This window comes from Cupressus sempervirens, chromosome 11 (assembly GCF_028749045.1).
Source record: "Cupressus sempervirens isolate cs-2001-9-10 chromosome 11, ASM2874904v1, whole genome shotgun sequence".
Lineage (NCBI taxonomy): Eukaryota > Viridiplantae > Streptophyta > Pinopsida > Cupressales > Cupressaceae > Cupressus > Cupressus sempervirens.
This window is the reverse complement of record NC_143128.1, coordinates 352,743,925-352,767,923: the sequence shown is the minus strand read 5'-3', so window position 1 is coordinate 352,767,923 and position 23,999 is coordinate 352,743,925. Positions and strand designations below refer to the sequence as shown.

General features: G+C 37.2%; 1 protein-coding gene across 4 annotated transcripts in view; it reads left to right on the top strand.

The window, feature by feature from the left end:
• Positions 1–23,999, top strand: part of LOC149529533 (4-hydroxybenzoate geranyltransferase 2-like) — a 154,611-nt gene that overhangs the window by 14,813 nt on the left and 115,799 nt on the right. For all 4 annotated transcript variants that reach the window (XM_089808647.1, XM_089808644.1, XM_089808645.1 and 1 more), the window contains one exon: positions 21,471–21,606. In XM_089808647.1, coding sequence (XP_089664773.1) covers positions 21,471–21,606 — 136 coding nt within the window. The remainder of the gene's footprint in view (positions 1–21,470; positions 21,607–23,999) is intronic.

The following is a 23,999-nucleotide window of genomic DNA, read 5'->3' as shown; positions in this document are numbered from 1 at the left end:
TAACTTCACTCTAATCTCCATTTTATTAAAATCTATAATGCTATTAAGATTTAGCATTTCTAAAGATATTAACAATATAATTTACAGTTAAATTGAATACCATTGAATAATTCGAGTATCTTAAAATTTAAAACTTAACACAATAAAACGTACTGACACTAATTATACTTAATAAAACTAAATACATTTATAGATTTAAGAATTATTCTAAGTTAACGATGACATTAATAATATAATGAAAATTGAATAAATTAAAATCTAAACTAGATTTCATTAGTAAAACATTACTAACCTAAACTAAACTATTAAACAAACTTAATTAATAACTGAATTTTTTTTTATCCAAAACTTTAAAATAATAAAACAAACTAACCTAAAAATGTAACTAACATTTCAACTTAAACCTAAAAATTAACTAAATTTAATAAACTCTTAACTACAAAGAATGTAAATTAATCACTCACTAATCTAAACTAAAACTAATCCTTTCCTACACTAATCTAAACTCATTAACATTTAATAACTAAAAAGATATCTAAACTTAATAATAAAAACTAACCACACAAAGGAAAAGAAGAAAACTAAAAATGAAAATAAATGAAATTTAGCATATACCTTACTATCCTAATCTACTTCCTAGCCTATCCCTACACCCTCAGCACCAAAAACCCCTCATAACTACTGCACATTACCAAGCGCATTCCAAACTTGGGGCGCATTCCCAAGCTTACCCACGTCACCCCGTTACCTGCGCTTCCCCAAGCGCTGACATGGTACGCTTCCCACCACTGACCTGTGTCAGTCCAAAGATAGGTGGGCGACCCAATGGAAAGGATGGCAGTTCAAAAGATTTAATTCGCTTGATTTAAAACAAACTAAGGGTCCTTTCTTCCAAGTTGAGCGCTCACTTGAGAAGAATCAAGGAGATGTGACATGGGGACAGGCAACCATGTACATTACTGAATAAGTCTCCAAATGCTGCGCCTTGATTTAAGGGATTATGGGTGGAGGAGTAATGTTTAAAAGTTTGTTTGGTAGAGAAAGGCATTAGGATATTAGATCTTAGTTTTTTTTTTGTGTTTTTTTTTAAAATTTATTTATTTAGTTATTCATATTTATTCAAAAGTATAGTTAAGAGAATCTTTAAAGATTCTCTGTTGCAAGGAAAGGAGAAAACATTCCTCCATACAAAATCCAGAGAGCATTTTGCTCTTGGGGAAGAATTTTGAAGCTTAATCTTTCTAAGTATGAAATTTAAAGCAATGTATTTGATTTTTCTAAAAGGGGTATTATTATTTTATTTTCTTAATGGCTTTAGAACATAGGTTCAATAGTTTGCTCACAATAATACAATATTAATTTGATCTTCTAAAATCCTGAATATAACTATAACTATAATTCTCTTTTCTTTTCTTAACATAAATTTTCATTTTAATCATATAATGAACATATAAAGAACTTGAAAATTTGCTCAAATAAACTGAATCTACATCCATGGTTTAAGTTTTGTTTTCAACATAAAGGAAAAAAAACTTGAAATTTTACCAGATTGACATCCTCAATTCCATCCTATTTTTGAGATTCATCCATCTAAATTTAAACCACGAATAAATCACATGACAAACAAAATATTCTCAACACCAATTTTATTGGCAACCCTGATTCAAAGGCTCAACTGGGAAAGAATCAGGAAGAAAACCCAGCTTCGTTGCCATTTACAATAAGTTTAAAATACAATTTACAATAGGATCTCAATCCCAAATTTCAATAATTTGATAGAATTTTCTTCATGACCTTCATCAAGGGATTTATAACTATTGCTACAACACATTGCAAGAACCATGGATGGAGCAGAATCTGATCGGGTGACAACCAAGCATAACCAAGAGACAATCAAACATACATATTCATACATGGTTTTCACAATATGATTCACAATGAATCAACACTAGGGAAAGGTGGATTCTTCCAACTGGAGAAGTCAAACACAACACCAATTCAGATGCCCAATCGGGGCCAATAACCAAGAACTTCCGTTCTTCCATTTAAACTTGCTATACTCATACCAGGTTTGTGCTGACGGGTAGGGTCCCATAACACCCTACCCTTTATCCCTCTTCTCATCCTGAGAAGAGACTCTACACAGGTTGGAGTCCAACTAAACAGACCTCTCCCAAAATTGGTCACTTCTGCCCTCTCCTAGGGTGAGTAATACCAAAACACCCATGCAAGGAAACTCAAAATTTCAAACATAAACAATAAAGGAAAATAACCAAAAAGACATGGTTTACAAATCTTCCCAACATGCCCACAACCATACAACAGTGAAACAACAACAAAGTAACAAGAACATGAAACAAAACATAAGAACTAAATAAGGGAGATGAGAGTTTCCTACCTTCACAAAGAGGTAATGGCAATGAACCAGTTTGAGTAGAGTATCCCCCCTTCCTTCAAGCTTCAAGAAATCTTCTCTAAATGTAGAGATTGGGTAACCACCCACCTAGTCCAAGGAAGGCCTCTAAATAAGCCTCCAACTCAACCACCCAAGGGCTCAATAACTTCTCCCACCCACTTGCCATTCTAGAAACTCCCAACTCAACCCATACTACGGTTAAACCCTAAAAGGAGGTGGGGTAAGACAACTCATGACAACCACTTGCAATTTTCGCACAAAGGCAAAAAGGGGACTTTTGAGTGACCTCAAAAGTCAACAAAAGGGGCTTAGGGGTTGGAAAAGACCCCTAACCCATACCCATACCCTTTGGGTATAAATAAATCAAGTTTAAAGCCTTAGGAAAGAGGTTTAGAGTCAAATAAAATCTAGGAATAAAATAAGTCCAAGGGGTACACACCTAACCCTAATCAACACGTTGAAGGGCAAACATAATTTACGAGTGTCAAGCGACACTGACAGAACATAATTACGAGACATTCACAATTACTAACATGGAAAGATACATTCACACATCTCACAATACAATACTTGAATTACGAACAACAAGGTTTTTAGAATTAGCACATAGAGGTCAGTTATGTTCCTCCGTCGGTTTCCTCGACTAAAATATCTGCACACTCATTGCACACATCAGTAGTCCCGAAAATCACATGTACATATATACGTATCAGAAATTTACATAAATTGAAACATACATAAATCAGGGTTTCTTGCATCCTACTTATATCCTTAATCATAAAGATTCCAAACTCAATGTGTTAATCCTACATTTTACTTAATTCATCACATACATATACATAAAGCATTAAATGACGGACATCAATATCTGAAAACAACATCACACAACATGAAATAATATGATATGTTCAAGTATCTGATAGTGTCTCGACCATCTCGAGTCGTGAGTAACAAAATGATAAAATAACAACTAGGACTACGGAGGGTCGGGGTGAGGCCTCACAAATGGATCATAGTGGACAAATTTGGAAGTTCCTAAATGAAGTCAGTCAAAGTTAAAACAAGTGAACCCATCCCAAGAGTTGGAGGTTGTAATAAACAAAGTTTTCTAAGTGGATCCACGAGATATAATTCAGAATTTGACAGTTTCTGAGCTTCTTGTTTGCATGTACGGATTAATGGATTGAAAGACTCTTTTTTGTGTTGGATTCTTATTGTTCATGTTGTTACAATACTTTACATTTTAGAGTTCAAGTTGATCAAAGTTCATTTGTGCATAGTCTAGAAATCAATTGTACATAGTCTGTTCGCTGTTTTGCTTTGACAATTTTTGGGAAAATGACTCCTCCATGAATCCTTACCGTGGAGTCATCATGGTTTCTGGGGATATGGAAGTGGAGCCCTTGTACAATGTACATAGCATAAGAGAGACCTAGAAAAGCTTGGCAACTATTTTTAAAGTGATGGCCTAGGCAAGCCTTAGATGCATGGCTAGGTGGTCACAGTGCTAGCAAGTGGGATTTGATAGATTTAATGTGTTAGATACTTCAATCTGAGAGTTATAGGATGAGGATGGATGTGTAAGGAAGCCTTGTGCCAAAGGCGAAGGTTCCAAGACTAGTTTTGCCATATGTTTTATCAGACCCTAATGAATGTTGTTTGGGAATGTTAGAAACCCTTGTTTTTAGGCATGAAAATAGCAAGGGAGTGTACAGACAGGTTGGGAACTTGAAACCCACTAAATCTCATAGTTTTTCTAAAAGGATATCCATATTTGAGATTGGTTTGCCACCTTGTTAAGAAAAGTTTGGAGTTATAGCCCAAAAACCCACTTTGGAGGCCTAATTCTACTAGCCCTAATTAGGCCAGTTTGGGCTAGTTTGAAGAAATCAGTAGAAAGACCTTTGTATTTCAAGACTAGGAGCATGAATGAGGCCTAGAATCCTTAGAATGAACCTCTCACTTAGTGTAGAAGGCAGAAGGGAGAAGATTGGTGGAAAAATGATCTTGGTGAGCAAGTTGTGGTGCCTAAAAGGTGGAAGCAAGTAGGAAACCCATTGGCGTAGCTGGTTAGGAAGGTGTAGGGAATAAGTTAGCAATCCTCTCAGATTAGGGTGACAAAGAGGAGCCCTAATAGGCTAGAAGAAAGCCTAGTGAGTCCTTGAAGAAAGAAAGAACTAGTTAGCAAACCAACTTACATCAGATTGGTATCAGAGCCACCAAAGATTTGGGGCTAGTGGCATGTCTTTGTATAATGAAGAATCAGTAGGGCAAGCAAAAATGGTGACCAATATAGAACTTGCCAAGGAGATGAAGGAGCAAAAGGAAAGGAATAGGCTTCTAGAGTAAGCTTTAGAGGAGATGAAGACCAAATTGGAGGAAGTTGCTGAGGCAACCGAGAAGATAGACCAAGAAGGAGATACTAGCAATAAAGGTAAGGAAAAAGTTGATGAGGAAGACATCATACTTGAGCCAAACCCTCCATTGCTTGAAGAACCATTCCTAAAAGCCATCAAGGCATTGGGTGGAAAGGTCCTAAAGGAGTTCCTTTGTTCAGTGGGAAGATGGACCTTGAACTGGTGACGGAATGGGTTGAAGGAGTGGAAAACCACTTTGAGTGTGAGGGGGTCACTGAAGCACAAAAGGTCAAGGTAGCCAAATCTAGGCTAAGAGGATCAGCACTAACCTGGTGGAAGTGTCTCCAAGAAGAAAGGGAGAAGATGGGAAAGAAACCAATTGCAAATTGGAAAGCCAAGGTAAATAAACAATACCTACCTGGAGACTATGAGATTCAAATACACAAGAAGAGGCAGAGCTTAAAACAAAAGGAAATGGATGTAGCAACATATACTGAAGAATTTCAAAAGTTATGTTTGAGATCAGGGACTCAAGAAGAAAAACCTATTAGGTGGCTAGGTATCTAGGAGGATTGAAGTGGAACATACAAGAGGAAATCAACCTATGGACACCTACAAGAGTTCATAGGTGTTTCCAATTGGCATTGAAAGTGGAAGAAAAGAACAAGAAGTCTGACACCAACTTTAGAGGTAGAGGTAGAGGCAGCGATGGTAGGAATCAAAGTGGGTATAGTGGCAGAGGTTCAGACTCAAGAAGCCAAGGGGAAAATAAGTGGACTGAACAGCAAGAAGGGAATTTCAATAGAAGGGGTTTCAGTAGGGGAAGAAGCTCCAACAATGGTAGGAGAGGAAGAAGCAACAATCAAGGTAGAGGACCCTATTTTGCAACCATAAAGTGCTGCAATTGCAATCAGATGGGACACCCTACCTATAGGTGCCTTGAGAAAGGCTCTACTTCCCAAGGGTGTACAAAAAGAGTTAATTTTGTGCAAGAAGAATCTAGTAGTAGTAACAAACCATTTGAAGTACCCTTAGAATCAGAAGACAGGGAAAATCTAATGATAAGAAGGACATTGATTAAGGAATCTAGCAAGGAAGAACCAAGGCAAAGAAAAGCTCTCTTTAGAGTGAAGTGCAAGGTGATGGGAAAAGTGGGTAAGGTCATCATAGATTCAAGTTCCACATATAACATTGTGTTAGAGGAGGCAGGTAACAAACTGAACATGAAAAGAATTCCACATAGCAATCCCTGCAAGGTTACATGGCTTAACAAAGGACAATATGTTCTTGTAAGTGAACAAGCATGGGTTGAATTCTCAATAGAAAGGTATAAGGAGAAGGTGTTATGTGACATTCTACCTATGGATGCATGTCACCTCCTACTAAGTAGGCCATGACAATTTGATAGACAAGCAATGCATGATGGAGCCAAAAATGTATATTCATTCAAGAAAGATGGTGTAACATTCAAGATTCAATCCTTAATAGAAGAGGGAGAAGTGAAATCTCCAAGTCTTAATGGACTCGTGGTAGGTGAGAAAGATTTCTTGCGGACCTTGGAGGAAGGAGAAGGGATAGGGTTTTCGCTAGTGTTGAAGCCTAAAGAAGCAGTTGCTAAAAAAGGCAGGAAAGAAAACATAGCTACCTAAAGAAGTGCAAGAAATGCTTGAAGAATACAATGATATTGTTAGTGATGGACAACCTGCTACCCTACCTCCCAAAAAACCTATTAGCCATCAAATTGACTTCATTTCAATGTTCAATTCCCATTTGAATAATCCTTAGAGGGGAGATATCAAAGAAGAGACACTATCAGAGTTTCAATTTTGAGCCATCCTTAGAGGGGAGATGTCTGTCAAATAATTTGATAATGGGAGCACAGATAGTGTACTCAAATTGTTTAACAAATGCTTACATGGAGGCATTTTCTGATTGATGCACATGGACCTTCATTGGAGCAACTTGTATCAAGGATGTTGATGTGCAGATAAGTATTTATTATCCTTGAGTACTACATTTATCTACTTAATGTAGTCTCTCTTTGATCTGTATTTCTATACATATTATAAGAGCTATTTGCCTAGATCTTTTCCTTTGTCTTTGGGGATGTTCTTGCAGAAACATAAGATTGGTACATAAGGCATGCTACCAAATAATGTGTAGGACTCAATCTTTGGATAGTAGCTCCAAAGAAGTTTTGATCTAACATTCATTAGTCATTTGATGTTCATGCTAGAGTATTGGATCAAGATATCTTCTATGATCAGAATTATGAGTATCCTTCTATAATGAGAGGCAATTTGACACATCCGTTAGAGGTAAACTTAGAAGCTAGAAGGTTGATGCATGGACTTGGAGATTCAAAAGGGAGCTACTTTGGCATGAATGTCTGATGTAATCAAACAAATATATTCTTGTACGGGAAGTTGCTCAAGTGTGAACAATGTTGTGATCATTAAACTAATAAATCATGCTAGATAAAGTGAGGCTCTTGAAGCTAATATTTTTGATGATTGAGACTATGAGTATCCTTTTATATTAAGAGGGAGCCTAATATTTCCCTTATCCTACTACGAATCATGAAATGCATTTGGAACAAATAGAGTTGCTAGAAGATCTGCCAAGTGGATCTTTGATCATAGTGATTCAGAGGGAGTAGACCATGGAGATGGTTTTTAGACAAGGTACATTATCACTAAAATAACAAACGACTGATATTCTCACCAAGTCTCATACCAAAGGAAAGTTTGTGCATTTGGAGTTGTGAAGCCTTTGCTGAGAGGGAGTCTTAGCCTTAGTGATTTCTTGAAATGTACTTTATTGCATTCTTCTCTGTAAGAGAGAAGCTTAACGTGTTCCATCCTTTGGGAGTATTTGTGATGGATCCACCCTCTGACATGGTTCATGGTGGATGTCATATGTGTGACGCCATGACAACACCATGTGAGAGAATTTGCAAGTGACTCCTTATTAACTCTTTTGTCATATGTATGACTGTGACTTTATGGCCTCCCTGTGTACATTATTGAAAGGTGACAATCTTTCAGATAATATACACTTGTATCTAACATTGTAAGGTATCAACTTTACAATGATTAGTTCTCTATCATGGTGAATATTATGTGATTTGATATTTGTGGACATGTCATGATAGTATCTCTTGAACATTTTGATAGGTATCATGAGACTTGATATTAATTGCAGATCAATATGTTCTTTGTGAGATACCATAAGTTGTGGTAGACATCATGAGATGTGATGTCAGTGTACATTCCATAACATGGATATACATAAGAAGAATGTCACGTGACTTGATATTCTTGAGCATATTATATCCTTAGATATCAAGAGTTAGGTGATATCTCTTTTCACAATAAATAAGCCTGTTGTGATATACATATACTTGGTTAGATCCTTATCTTCCCTAGCTAGGAGGGAGTGTTAAAATATGATAGTTATGGTTAGCTATTCTAATGATAATCTATATCATTTATGTTATATCTTAAATTTTGCCTAATTTAAAATGTTTATATAGCCGTTGATGTTCCATGTGAAGTCAATTGATGGGTAATATTAACTATGATCATGTGAAATGGTAAGATGGTTATTCGTTATAATGTCATGTGAAGATGACATTTTAGATAATCGTTATGATGTTATTATGACTTGAAATCATGGAAAATTGGTTATTCATTATGAATACATGGGAAGTGAAATGGTGGTTAGCCGTTACGATGTTTTATGAATAATAAATTGTCATAGTAATTTTGATTTATTTTGAGGAATATGTTATTAGCATGGAGAAATTCCTTTTTGCAGGAGCACGTCGAAGGGGGGGAAGTATTGCTAGAGGGGAATTGGGCGATGAACACCAATTTGCCAATGGGTCAACAGGTATGGATTCTAACCACCAAGGCTAAGGGGTAAACGGTTAAGCAAGCAAGAGTATACTATGGATTACCATGAGCTACTCGGTCTTTAAATATGCATTATTAAAAAGAGATCACTAAGCATTAAATACAAATGTGTTACCTTATAATTGAATAATCTTAGAGCTTTCGTGATTTTGTTATGCCTTAATATAATAATACCATAAGACCTACATATGTATATATACATATATGTATGTATGTATGCATAAGTCCGAATGAGACATACATATACACCCACTTATTATATATATATGGCGTATACCTTGATACGTTGTTGGATTATCACACATATGTATATACGTGTCTATGGACATACACATGTATAGGTGGGTAGAGCATGATAATATTATATTGAGACATTGGTCGAGTTGTTTTTTTTCCTTGGCCATAGTTTCATTATTTTATTTGGGAGGCCATACGTCTATTATATTTGTCATCGGCCCTTGTGATAATCGGTGACCATTTTAATATTATTACCACATATTTGTGCCAATGGCCTTTTGTATTGTAACTCCTCACTACCTTCACATTTCTTTTTTGTAATTGTGCATGTCACTGAGAAGGCAAAGATTTATGGTGCAATAGCTCATTTTGAAACAACATTCTTATCTTTAGCAGTGTGAATATTATCGCATATGATCTGAAATACTTTCATTCCATTCTTGTTTCACATTCTTGTTTGCGAGTTCCACACAACTCTTTGGCAGACGCATACCATCCTCTATTTCCACTTTGCATTAGATGGTGCTTCCACCTTATACAAATGTTGCTTTTGTTCTTAGTTATTATTTCAGTGCCAAGCTTCTTGCACCAAGCAATAGTGATCGATTGTTACTATCCTTGCATTTTACATAGCAACCAATGAATGTGATCATGGGCATTGCCCAGGAACCATTCAAGCATTCAAGAGGTGACCTACAGTCAGGTCATGAAAATACCTCTGTTGAAGTTTATATTTTTAATTTGATTTAGTGAGGCCATAATTGAAGCCTGGATTGGACAGTAATTTTAATGTTATTAGAGCTCGATCAAGATATGATCTAATGTCTTCTCTCTTATGTAAAATAGAGTAAGATTGCTCCAGATCTAGCAAGACTTTGGTATTTTTCATATAAGTAATTTTCTTTTAGAATCATAGATATTTGAAGTGTGAACTTGTATAGAGATATCTGAAATATATCCTCAGAGATAAGAGAGCACACTATTATGAATCAAGAATAGATTCAAGAATTATTTATCTTTTATAATGCCATGGACCAGGTCGGGTAGATGCATTGGCTGTGATTATAAAAATGCTTTTATACCCACCCATTGATTCATCAAGGAAGACCATCATGGTCAAGATATAAGGTGTGAAATAGCAGTCATTGAACTATGGTTTATTCCTGCATGATAAAGAAAAGAACAATAAGTAATGCAAGCAAGTAATAAAAGATGTTCAAAATCTGTGTTAGCTCATGGCAGTCCATTGTTTAAGTCTTGTTGTCAAGTCGAGCGACGAGTGATCGGGTACGTAGTGCCCTCACAAATCCTTGGCCAAGGTAGGTTAGTGGCATGCTTGCTATTGTGATCACTAAAGTCAGCGTTGCTAGCAGTTGATAGATAGGTGTATTGAAAGTATACTAAGCCTAGCTGGTTGTTTAGTCGACACTCTTAACACCAAGATGCTCATTGGTTGGATAATGTTGTCTTGAGCCTAATCCTAGGGTAGGGAAGGGCTTTCTTAGTAGAGATTGTGTGGGATACTTAGGGTCCGCGGTTGGGAAGTTAAGCCCTTGGCAATGCTTCTCCTCTCCTCTGGTAGACAAGGCTTAGACAACTCAAGGATAAGGTCTATATGCAAGACATCTGATATTTAGGTACTGTTGATGCGAGTTTTGTGTCACTACATAACATATTAGTAATTGGATGCTTGATACAGAATATCAAATACACAATTCCTCTCTTGAAAAGTTATCTCTCATGGGACATGAGTATAACTCCAATATTCCTTACACCGTTGGATACTCGCTCAGTTTTATCAATGTGATTTGCTGGTAATCACATAGGCGGCCTTACGTTTTCTTGTTTGAGAAAAATTTGGATCTTGGTGAGAAAATGGAGATGGTGGTTCGGTGTGAATGCTAGATGATGTTGATGGCACGATGATGGCAATGTAGGGTGAATGGCGATGGAAGGTGAGAATGCCGATGTTTTGGTTTACTTCTCTAACTAACCTCTTCTAAGCATGAAATTTGGCTGCTCAACTACTCCTACTCCTAAGAATGGAAGGTTAGCAGATGGACGGGGATCGAATCTAATGAAGGCTAACCAGCGGCCCTACCTCCATAGATGCAACGCTTCAAAGGAAAGTAAACTAGATCACCACACAAAGCCTCCCAACCAGCCGCTAGGATGCTAGTGGCCTAGTGTTGACCCCTATCAAACATCTACCAAAGCTACCATGCAACAATCCATTTTATTTTACTCTTACTCTAACAACTTGAAATGAAATTGCTTCAACTTGAAAAGAAAATTTAACTATGTGGAAGTAGAAAACATGCAATAACAGCCAATGTTCTTAGTCAACATGCAATGAAAAAGAGAGCACTTTGGTATTATTTTCGCAACAATTTCTCCAACCCCTCCTTTTACAAATGAGAGCCAATGGCCTTATATAGAGGTCCAAAATACAATGGACGGTAGAGATCAAAACAAGATCGACGATCCAGATTGGATCCAAAAAACCCTAATTAGGGTTGCCACCCCATCGGCCAATGAGAAGATGCCACCTCATCAATGGACCAATGAAAAAAGTGCAAAAGTGGCAACCAATGAGAAGGCACCAAAATGGTGGCCAATCAGAAACAAACACTTGTCCTATTCTAGAAGAAAGAGAAAGTTGCCACTTGGGCTTACATAAGATGATCTTCTAATATAATTCTTCCTTTTTCTTTTGTTCTTTTAGCTAAGGCAATGAACTTAGCTAGCCTTTCGTTAACTTCTTCCATAGGAGGACAAGGTGTGTGCTTCGCTCGGAGTTCTGCTGACTTTGCCACGCTGTTTGCTGCTTGTAGTATCCTTTCGTGATCCTTCTCATATTCCTTTGCAAACCCAATAAAAGCATTGAGTGAGGAAAGGGTGTTCAGATGTTTCCTTTTGACGGCAGCCTTTCCTAACTCATCCAATCTCGATCCAAATCCTGTCTCACTGACATCCTCCTCTCTAATACCCTCAAAATCAAGCGCCACCCCAACGTCGCTCATCATGGTCGAAATGGAAGTGTCGACGCTTGGGCCGTGTTGTGCAATCCTCTCTCATCAACCAACCGGGCTCTTTCCAAATATGCCTCCGGTAGCCTAATGAACGCCTGCAGCCTAGGAATAACCAAATCCTTGATGGGAAGAAAATTCTTCCATTCCTCTTCAAATAATCTGAATTTGTTTCTAACAGTCACCAATGACTGGAATGTTGAGATGAAGGAGGACAAGAAATTTTGCCCATCTTGGATTGTATCATAGATCCAACCCCTTACTTCATGTAACTGAGCTGATACCTCTTCTGAATTGCTCCCGCTGTCTTGAGGAAGGGCTGCCTGATGCAGCTGTTGGATTGGCTGGCAATCTCTCCAATATTTGTTTTCGGCCTCCAACTTTACTATCCTTTCGTTTGCCTTCCTCAATCTTTCTCTGATTGATGCTATGCCTTCCTGAACCTCCTCACATTCCATATCATCTGTATTTCTTCCCAAATTATGTTCTACTATTTCGTACTCCCGGGCTGCAATCTCATCCGCTGCCTTATTGACTGTTGGTATAGCAATTTGAACCCTTCGGTGACCATCATTGTCGCTTCTGATTACCCTTGCCACCGTATTTGCCATCTGTTTTTGGTTCTCGCTATCATCCTTTTCTATTAGTCCTTGGATATCATCAACTGCGTGAGCCATTACCACCTCGCCTCTCGGCATAAGCATTTGCCTTAACCATAGTGGTGCAGTGCATCTCCCCAAATCCGGATTCGGTTCGACCAACAAAGCATCACCAACGGCCTTAGACGCCTGACTTATCTCTTCAATATCAATCGGCCCATCTTCTTCTCTACTAGTTTCTGCCATATTTCCTTGCTGGTTCTCCGAGAGAGGGGAGTACTCCGTACTTTCACTGTAGCCACTTGATTCCGAATCAGAGCTCACCTCCACTGCGGCCCCTTTATCACTCGAATTGACCTCTTGGCTTCTAGCCTTAGTTATACTCTCCCTTGACGGCGCTGCCCGCTGTCTCTTGGCTGGAGGTTCCGAACGTTCTTGGCTTTTCTCTACCTCCAAAGCCCTCTTCTTGCTATTTCTAACTGTCTCCGATTGCCGGCCACTTCCTTCACCCTTCTGTCCGATTGATTCTACTAGACCTTCCTTTGGTTTCATCATCTCATAAGTAAGGAGAACCTTTTGTCTTTGTAGCTTTCTCAACTTGGCATTATACCACGACTCGGTATGCAAATCTACTGTCCTTGTGACTGCCTCCAAGGAAGGATCCTGATGATCGTCCCAATCCATTGGATTCAACTCTGTTCCAACTACTGTCTCATAGTCTTCCCTCAACACACTACGATCATCCTCCAATTGATCGGGAATATCAAGGCCTCTCCATCTGATATCTCTCATCATGTTCACCGACAATCTCGAGAAAGCTAGCTTTCTCACGTGAAAATCATCCTTTGCATTGGCCCAAAAGTCCTCTATAGTGGGAACATGCTTAAATTCGCTTTCATGAGATGCCTTGATAAGACCAACAGGGTCGAATCTTTTCCTTGCTCTGTACCATCCTAGATGATACCACTCCAATTCCTTTTCCGCAGCCTCAAAGGCGGCCCGATTTGGGCAACTATCATTGCCAATTATAATTGAGAAGGAAACGCCTGTTTTCCCCTCATTCCTCATTACTCTATCATAGTGCTCAAGCTGCCTAGCCAATTCCATCAAAACTACCTTGTCGGGTGGGTATCTTGGAAGCCTCTTGGGACAAACTGTACTTCCTGCCACTCTAATGTATGTGAATTGCGGGAATTGGATGAACCAACTCCCAAACTTCTTAATCCTTGCTTCTGCTTCCGATGAAAGTCTCTTAGCAGGCGCCCCTTGTAATACCCTTACTGTCTTCATGGCGAATGCATCGCAAAACATCTTGTAATCCTTGTTATTGTGCAAATGAAGCTGCGGATAGCATTCATGCACCAAATATTGCCCCGGCCCATTACCAATCTCTCCTAAGGCCCTAAGTCCCGGACTCTCATACAATCTAGCAATTAAGTAAAACAGATAGGATCCCATGTAGAATTGCCTTTGGTTTTGAACTGTTCTAAGTTGCAACTCTAAATTTTCACTTATGATCCTAGCCCAATCAAATTTTCCTTTTCCCTTTTCAATTTCATCAATGAAGAAGTACATTCAGTTTTCGAATTGCATAGCTTGAGCTAGGCCCATGATCCGGCTGAGAAGAACAATGAGATCGCCATATTCCGGCTTGAAATCTGCCACTGTAAGCCTTGTTGATTTGTTAACTCCTTTCCTTCCTTCGTGTATCCAATTCCGCTTTAGATGTGAGAAGTAGGCCTCTTGGTTACCTTGAAATGATTTGGCCGCCTGATCCACCATTACAACTGTCATGCCCTTGCTCTGGGGAATATTAAATGTCTCTTCAATTGCTTGTTTGCCAATGTTGGCCAACACTCTCTTCCCTTCGCCAAAAATGATGGATTTACTGTCTAGATCAAATCTGGATGCACACTCCATAATCAATTCCGGACAAGGCAAAGTAGGAGGAAAAGCTGCTACATGTACAATTCCGCTCTTGTATATCCTCTTTGCCAAGGGGGATTGTCCTTCCTTTAGTCTGTCCCTCATCCGTATCATGTCCACTGTAGCGATATTAGTATCGGTTATTTTCTTCATTTTCGAGAAGAAGGAAGTTTTGGGCGTCATATCCTCTTTGTCTTTCTTAGCGTTTGCCCGCTTGGGATTCTTACTTGCACTATCATCCTCCATGCTCGTCGCCCTATTACGGGATGGTAGAGTGGTGGACCAAAAGGCAAGAAGAACCAAGTAGTGCAATTCTTAGAAAAGAGCGAAAGAATGGATGTCAGCTTAAGCACTCCTTGCAACTCTAGATGATGACTTTCACCTTAACTAATAATCTTACAGCAACTTTTCGGAACCCGGGATATGACATCAAAGAATTACAAATCCCTTTGCAAATTAGAAAACAAAGCCTCTAAGCTTATCCAACACTTGCCTTCTATGCAAAAATCAAACTTTCATATGTATCTCTTCTCCCAACAAAATTGCCCAAATCTGATATAAAAATTGCAGCCCCTCTAGAAAATCAGAATTTTGTCTTCCACAAATTTCGGCCCCCACAAAATTCGGCTCCCACAAAATTCGGCTAAGCATGAAAAAAAAATCTGCCCTTCCACAAAATTTGCCCAAGCAAAGAAGGAGCAAAATCTGTAAAATCTGCCACCTAGGGCACAAATCGCAGCCCACAAAGTGGAGCAAAAATTCCCAAAAACGCAAAAAATCTGGCCCTTAGACAAATCGCCCAACAATGGCAATGGAGAAATTGCCCAAAAATCGCCAAAAAATTGCCTTCCACCAATTTCGGCCAAGTCTGGAAATCTGCCCTTGCTTCAAATTCGCCCAAGCATGAGGAGCAAATGAATTGATGAAAATGAAATGGGAGGGGACTCCCTTTATATCAGCTTTCACCTTCCTCCCAGGCTGGCCGACTTGGTCCTATAGAGGAAAAAAAAACCAAAATTAAAGCTAAGTTAGTGGCCCACTTTAAATACTTTGCCAAAATTTTAATTTTCTAAAATGAAAACTGCACTTTTAATTTACTAATTAACCACAAATTGCAAAACGAAATTGAATGGTGCCTTGGGGATGCTAAAAATTTCTATTTAATGAGGGTTTGCTAATTAATACATCCTTGAAGTTGAATTTTGGCTAACCAAAAGCCATTTCTTAATATTAATTTACCAATTTCATTAAATACCAAAAGCTTTCAAGGCGAATTTAATCTATTAAAGCCAATTTTTGCAATTTTCCTCTAAATCGATTTTGCTAAATAATTAAAATTTTATGACAAAAAATAAAATTGCCTCTAGAGTAAAAATCGATTTTGCAATTTAACTTCATCTTACAAAATTAAATTCTATTTCACCAAAAAAAAAAAAGATTTTCCAAGAACCTAAGTCTAACGAAAAATTTCCTTATTTGAAAATCATTCAAATTTACAATTAAATCCAAATTTTCAAAAGAAATCGTCTAAGTACAAAATTCACAATCTTATCCTGCCAAGTTGAAATCAATTTTGAACTTATTCGGCCTAAGGATAGAACTGATAGCTCTGGAAAATCAAGTTGAAACCGGGTGAAAAATACATCTAACCTTCTCCACTGGCCCTAAAGGCGATTAAAAAGGGGGTCCCCAAGATTTTGGGGCGATGTGTGAAAACCTCACAACAGGTACTTTATAATTATTTTTCCCACTTTTTCAATTATGTATTGTAGATGGATATTATAGTTAAGATTAGTTTCTCTTTCATTGGATTGAGAAGCAGTTAAATAAGTTATTCCTATACATGAATATGTATAAATTGAAATGAAATGGTAATCATGTGTAGATGATACTAAGGTCGTTATAATTGTGTTTCATGTGACCTTGAGAAGAATTTTTTTATTTTTATAAGTCATTAATTTAGTTTGAAAATTTAGCATGTTACAATTTACATACTATCAAGTCCCAAGTATATTATTGAATCTATTTTGGTAGATTACAATAATCATTTCATGTTCTTCACATTGATGAGATGTAGGGATTGAATCAAACATAGTCTGATTATAGTTTCCGTGAATGACGATCTCATGAGCATGATTATTGTTAAGAACAAGTGTTATCTAAACCCCGATTAGTGATCGGGGTTGATTACTAGTATTGAATAGGTGCTTATTAAGTGATATGTCCTGAATAGACATGTCTTCACAGTGTGGAGACTTGTCCATTCATGGACATGTCTGTTCAAAGAAATATATATGTAATCCAATCTGCCTAGAAAGACATCTAAATCAATTAATGTCTTATCTAGAGCAGATCAGGTATTATCAGAAATAAATCTAGATTTGCAAATATTCGGTGATCATTAACATAGAAATTTGTAAAACATTCACAGTTGACATTCTATATTTCTGATTGAAATATAGAAAAGATATCCATTACTCTAATCTGAGATAAGTTTAACCATTTTAAATAGAATGAAGGTAGAACCAACTCTGTAAATGGGGGAAAAACTTAAAAACAAGATTTTTTGGGAGCATTGCACATGAATGGACAAGAAGTTTTAGGTGGAAAAATGAAGCATGAATGGGTCCGTTGCATGCTTTTGATGTACAAGTATGGATTTTGACATTTTGGCATGTGGAGTATGTCTGGAAACTTCTTGGACAGCGAATGGATATATGCGTTTGAGCTCAAAATGTGTGCTTATATGGTGGAAAAACCCAAAATACATTTCTGGAGGATAATAACATATATGGATAACAAGCTTTATTTGCGAATAATGCATAGAACATGAGCAGTGTAACATCTACTTATGATGAATTATTATGTTGTTGTCATGAGTAAATGTGCAAGCAACCACCATCATGAGTTTTTAAGTCATGTTGCAGCAATATAACAAGTGTGGATGGAATGTGTGCAAGTGTAAAAGTGAATTTTTTGGATGCAAAAGCACGTTGCAAAGCAAGCTTGCTTTCCTTGGTAATTTTATTCAAAAATGGTTTTTTTTTAAATCCTGACTACATACGCAAGCAAGATGAGGCAGTTGCATATGCAACTTGGAGAAATAAGATAGAAGATAGACGGAACACATTATATTAAAAAATTACAAATCTGAAAACGAAATGAAGAGATTTGCAACAAACAACATAACAAACATTTATACAACTTTGCCCTATGAAAATCACAAGAAATCTTACCTCTTTTTCACAAAAAGAAAAGGAAGAAGTCTCTTTCAATCTCAATGCAAAATCTAAAATGAATCCAAGAAGATTTTCAGATTTAGAAATGGTTGAAGCAAAAAGACAAAGATTTCGAATCTTGACTCAGTCCTCCAAAAGTTGAATGCATTTTAGAGTCAAGATTCATTGCTTGCTAAGTGTGGGAAGTTAGAGGATTGAAATGCACAAAAATATCAATTGTATTTACTAAATCAATTGCAATGTGCAATAAGAATTAAAAATAGCCTCTAGTGCAAAAAAAAAAAACTTGAAAAGAATGATCAAGCAGCTGCAAATGATAAGTAATGCCCAAGAACTTACCTTTGATAGCAATTTTATTGGATTTGATGGACAAAAATAGCCAAAAATGGGCCGTTTTGACCAAAAATGTGCCCTAAATGGGCTCTTTGGAAGAGTAATCAATGTGTTTTTGCTCCCAAAATCACTGCCCTTGGATATTGCAGTAACAATGCCCAAGTATAAGGAGAAAAACGTGATTTTTGGAGACTGAAACACATGCAAATGCTCAAGGAAATCACTATCCAGCTTCAAAATGCATTGAGGAATGAGCAAAAACATGTTTTACAATAAGAAAGCATGTGCTTTCTTCCCCAAAATCGCCACCATATGCCTTTTAATGCCAAACACAAGCAAGCATGAGTAAAAGCACACTTTTTAGTGTCAATATCATGTGTTATTGACTTCACTATGTGCATTTCATGACCAAGCACAATGCAAAATTAAGCTAAAATCAGATTTTTTGATGTATGTGCTTTTGAGTAAAAAATTGGCAACTTTAGTCAATTTAGTGAAAACATTTCTTTTTAAGAAGTAATAACAGGGTTTTAGATATCAATAACACATATTCTGACTTTTAAAACATCAAATGCATATAACATGTGTTATTGAGTTTAAAATCCCCACTTTTGTGCTTTTAAGTCATAACTCAAGTTAAAATACACAACAAGAAGGTTTTTAAAATCATATATATGTGTTATTGGATTCGAATTCCCCACTATAAGCCTTCAAGTCATAAAAGGTTTATAATAACAATATATTAATATGCAAATGCATACAAAAACCTCACTTGCACATGTTAAGTGACTTATTTTTGATTAAAAATATGTATTTGCATTCAAAAACCCACTTTTATGTATTGGAAGCTTAGATTTTATTGGTAGTGGGTTTTTAATAGCTGGTTTGCATATGAATGATATGCAATGAGTAATAAAAACCCACTTAATTGCATTTAAAGTGTCTCATTTAATTTTTATTATTATATAACTATAGTTTTCAATATAGTAACATGAAAATAGACTTAGAAGGTACTATTTTCATTAAAACATTATAAACTATGGTCAAATCAACTCAGAATGAGTTGAAATTTGAAAATGGGGGTCAAAATCCACTTTACATGTTAATAATAATTTTCTTTTATACAAATGTCAAAAAAAAGTCCACTTTTAGAGATTTTTTAATAAAATGTGTTTATTTTTGGAAAACCCCACCTTTTCCTTCATAACTTGAGCTAGACAACTCCGTTTAGTCATAAGAAAGCTCGAAACGAGCAAGATTTCAAGGGCTATTAACTGAAGGAAAAAATAAGATTAAGAATTACTAGAAGAAAGATACAAATAAAGATTAAACTTGAGGATTGCCAAAAATCAAGTGGTTGTAGTCAGAGAAGGAAAACTTGTTTTGTCAAGCATTTTTAGGGACTAACTTGACGGAAACCTTCAAAAGGACACACAAACAAGACTACAAAAAGTAGAATTCAAGGATAACGAATTGTCTTTATGACACCTTATCAGTGCATTGAAAAATAGAGGATACACCTATACATCCATGAGAAAATTGCGCAGGGTTGCCACAATTTTGTGATGTCAAAATTGAGGAAAATGTTTCCTTGTACACTTACTGGGTGTTAGGTTCTCAGGTCCTCGCTTTGTCTTGAGGCCAATGGCTTAGCCTCACATCAACAAGGGTTATGGTTCTTTGGCCTTTGTGGAGGGACAATGTTTCAGAAATCATTTGTAGGACACGGGCTCCAAGCTAACTCTTTTGGACATATTGATCAGACTGACTATGCTATTTGGTTTTGTGGTTTGGAGGCCATCTTTTCTTTAGTTGGATTGGGCCTCTATGGAGCAGGTCCAAACTTTCGTTAGGAAGATCATTAGATGCAGTTAGTTTAACCCACATAGTATTGCTTTGGCCGAGTTCGAAGGTCATCTATTCAGATTGGGGACTTTTTGATTTGGTTATGGTTCTTACATTGCCTATAGGGCTTTGCTGACTTCCTAGAGGGCGTTATAAATATTCTTACTTGGACTATTGTTCCTTGAAGGCCATTGCGAACTCTGACCCAACTGGTTGGGCTCACTATTGGTTCGCTTAGGTCTCGTCTCTATTGGGTTCTATTGGGATTGATATTGACCACCTCCTTCCTTTCCCATACTCCCTAGGTGTGCCCCCTCTCATCTTTTGCCTTCCCGACAAGAGTTGAACATGTATGTGAGGATGGACATCTACAAACAATTTATTTGTACCACTTGGACTAGTCCAGTTGGGGATCTTCGTCCTATGATGGCATTCTATGTAGAGCATTTCCTCGAGTTGCATGATGGGTTCATTGTACGCCCCTTGTACCTATCTCATGATTGGTCTCATGCTTAACATATTTCTCTTGGTTCCTTTCGAGTGGGCTCCCATCAGCTTCATGCCCAAACTATTCGCCATTTAGCTTGAGAGGGCAGGATTTGCTAGGTTTGTGATTTAGGGGAGGCCGAGACACAGACTCACTTCATTTTTCACTGCCCCATATATTACGAGATTAGAGGGAGATTCTCTTGCTTATTTAGAGAGGCTCAATCTCTTTTGACCTTGTCATATACAACTCAGAGGTGCCTTGCACTCTAACTTCAAGAGACACGTAGACTACGGGACCACACCCTTCAGTGGATTATCCCTCGAGATCGCACTTTGACCAACTCATCATCTCCTTTATGCTGGTTTTCCCTATGTGGGGCACCAAGTGGGTGATGGATTCCTCTTCGGGGTCTCCGAAGGTCGTGAGGCTTCATAGATCCTCCACTTAGTAGTGGCTCTCTTCTTTTTCTAGTGCTTCCAAGGGTTCTTGGAGATGCCTTGGGACCTCTAGTCCTATGACTTATCCGATGATTCATGACTTTTTCCCAATTGATTGGATTAGCTAGTATGATGAGCATTTTGCGTTGTTCCCTCTTTTTCCGGATACCATTTGGTGATCCTGCTGTTAGCTGGGTTGCTGCTCTTTTGTTGGCACTCCCTTAGGCCTCTTGTTGGAAATTAATAAAATTTCTTATCTATTCTCCTATATTGTAGGTTATTTTTCTATTATCATTTATCTTATTTTTCAATTTTGATTAAGTATATATACTCTAGCATTTTTTATTCCTTATATAAAGGGATGTGACATGCCATTGACCTTGAGATTTCTCTTCTTCTCTATCGGGGGGAATTTCGTAATGTTCGCCTGCAAATTTTATTTTCCACTGTTAGTACCATGGGATAGAGTCCAAAACTGACTCTAGGATTTTTAGATTCATATTTTATTTATTCCTAATGTTTGTGTTGTGTATAAAATGCTTTGAAGTTATTTAGCTGCTAACATTGTGAAGCTGATCAGCTATGTTCTATTAAATTCTATGGTCTATTTGTTCATTGTTTACAAGATTGTGCAAAACCTTGTAGGTCCATTGCTTTGGCTGCACCATCTGGAAATCTACCTGATTTTAGAATGTTGTCATTGTTTGGAGTGGGAGCTTTGCTTTTGAGAGGAGCGGGTTGCACAGTTAATGATCTACTTGACCGGGACATTGATGTGAAGGTTTGTCTTAATGTTTTATGGATTTGGAGAATGATTCACTTTGCAATTTATGGTTTTATTCACAGCCTCTGTTAGTGATTGTTCAATGATGTAATACTTGTTATAAATTTGTTTATAACACAAATAATATTTTAAGACAAAATGAAGCTACTGTTTTTGACTGATCATATCTGATTCAATGAAAATGATGTTTGTGTCCCTTTTGAAATGTGATTGTGATTAACAATTTGAGAACCCTCTCCTTCATGTCATTGCACAAACTCATGAAGTTTCTGTTATTTGAAAAAAAAATTCATAAAGGAGATGTGTGGATACAATATCTGATGGTGCCACATGATCTGTTTCAGCTCCATCGGGTATGTAAACCCAGCAGAGAGCTGGCATGTAGAATTCCAGCCTCCATACTTTGCAGATATATGTTTCCATAGCTAGCGTTGTAATTAATGGTGTTACTTATGGACTCACCCCGGCTCTCAATCTTTGATAAACACTCTTATTAGCTATTCTAGAGGTTGCTGTATTCCACATCAATAAGAAGGATCATTTACTATTCATTGCTGTTGGGCTTCCTTATTGTGTGAGGCTTATGTTTAGGAGAACTGTTCTTCAAGTGCATTCTCTTTTTCATTTAGCCTTCCTTTCTATTGATGTACAATCTAGTGTAATTCTATAGTCCTCTACTTTATAGCATATGTTAATTTTTCAGAGACCTCTTACTGAAATGCTTCACCCTTAGATCAAGCTTAGAAAATCTGTTATTGCATGTTACCTACATTTAGAAGGAATATCTCTTTGGTAAGTAATTAGTGTTATACTCCAGTACTTTAGTCACCAACATAAATTTTATTAATTCCAATCTTGCTTTGTCTGATTTTGTTTTTGATGGTTTCATTAAAGTGCAGAAAAACAATTCTTATTGTTGAATTTTGCAACACAAGCACCTGCAAGATCAACCAGCAAAACAAGAACACCTTCCACATGGAGAGAAGAAAGAAAGATTTGCTACATTCCTCAAAGAAAAGAATACCGTATGAAGATACAATGCACAATTGTTAACATTCTGAAATTTCATAATAAATAATCAACTAGAAAAATCTCAAATAACATCTGATATGTAACATGCTAAATTTTCTTAATAAATAATCAACCGAAAATATTTCAAATACATCCATTTCAATGTAACAGGAAAGGCAGTTATAACTACTTGCACATTTATCTAATTTCATTATTTGACATAACAGGTAAATGATTAACTAATCTAACCGCTTTGGTCTATGCACATGGAAAACAACCATTTCATCTAACTATAATTTCTTAATTGGAAATTGCAGGATATTTAAAATGAAAAAGTATCCGATTGATAGATGATTGCAAAAAGACGTTGACCTTTGAGTTGTATAGGCCTTGGCTATTGGAGGAGAGGAGAAGCATTGCCATTGGGTTTAACCTCCCAACTGCGTACCCTTAAGTATCCCCACACAATCTCTACCGAGAAAGGTCCTCCCTCCCCAGGGAATCATGCTTGGGGCACCATTGTCCTGGCACTAAGCATCCTGGTGGAGTGTCAGCTAGTTAGCTGACAAGGTTGTGGACATCTTCCATCAACCTATATTCTAACTACTAGCACTTTGACCTCTAGTGATCACAACACCAAGCATGCCACTAACCTATCTTAGCCAAGGATTTGTGAGGGCATTGTGTACTCGATCGCCCACCACTCGACTTACAAAAAGACTACATTAAGGACTATCATGAGTTGACAAGGTTGTGGACATCTTCCATCAACCTATATTCTAACTACTAGCACTTTGACCTCTAGTGATCACAACACCAAGCATGCCACTAACCTATCTTGGCCAAGGATTTGTGAGGGCACTGTGTACTCGATTGCCCACTGATCGACTTACAAAAAGATTACATTAAGGACTATCATGAGCTGACACGGTTTCTTTTATTAATATTACTTTCTTATTTGAGTTTTTGATGACTCCTTTTGTCATGGAGGAGTATCCTTTGTTCCACACCCTTCATCTTGACCTTACAGGTCTTCTAGGATGATTCATCGGGTGGTTATATGATTAATGGTAATCACATCCAAGAAATCTGCGTAATTGGCCTTGGCTTATTAAAGGAAATGTGAATTCATATCTTATTATGCATGGCCAATTCCTCTGCCTTTCCTTTATGGCTTTGGCACAAATAAAAGACATCTGAAAATGTTTAAGCATACATATATAATAGACAGTATATCCGCCAACTTGGAGTTGATAATACAAATGACAGTTCCTTTAATTTATTCAATGATCAGCCATTCTGGCTTGCTAAACACAATGGTATAGAAGTACGTTCTTACAATATCAAATTCTCCAAGATACAGAATGCTCATTGTAGGA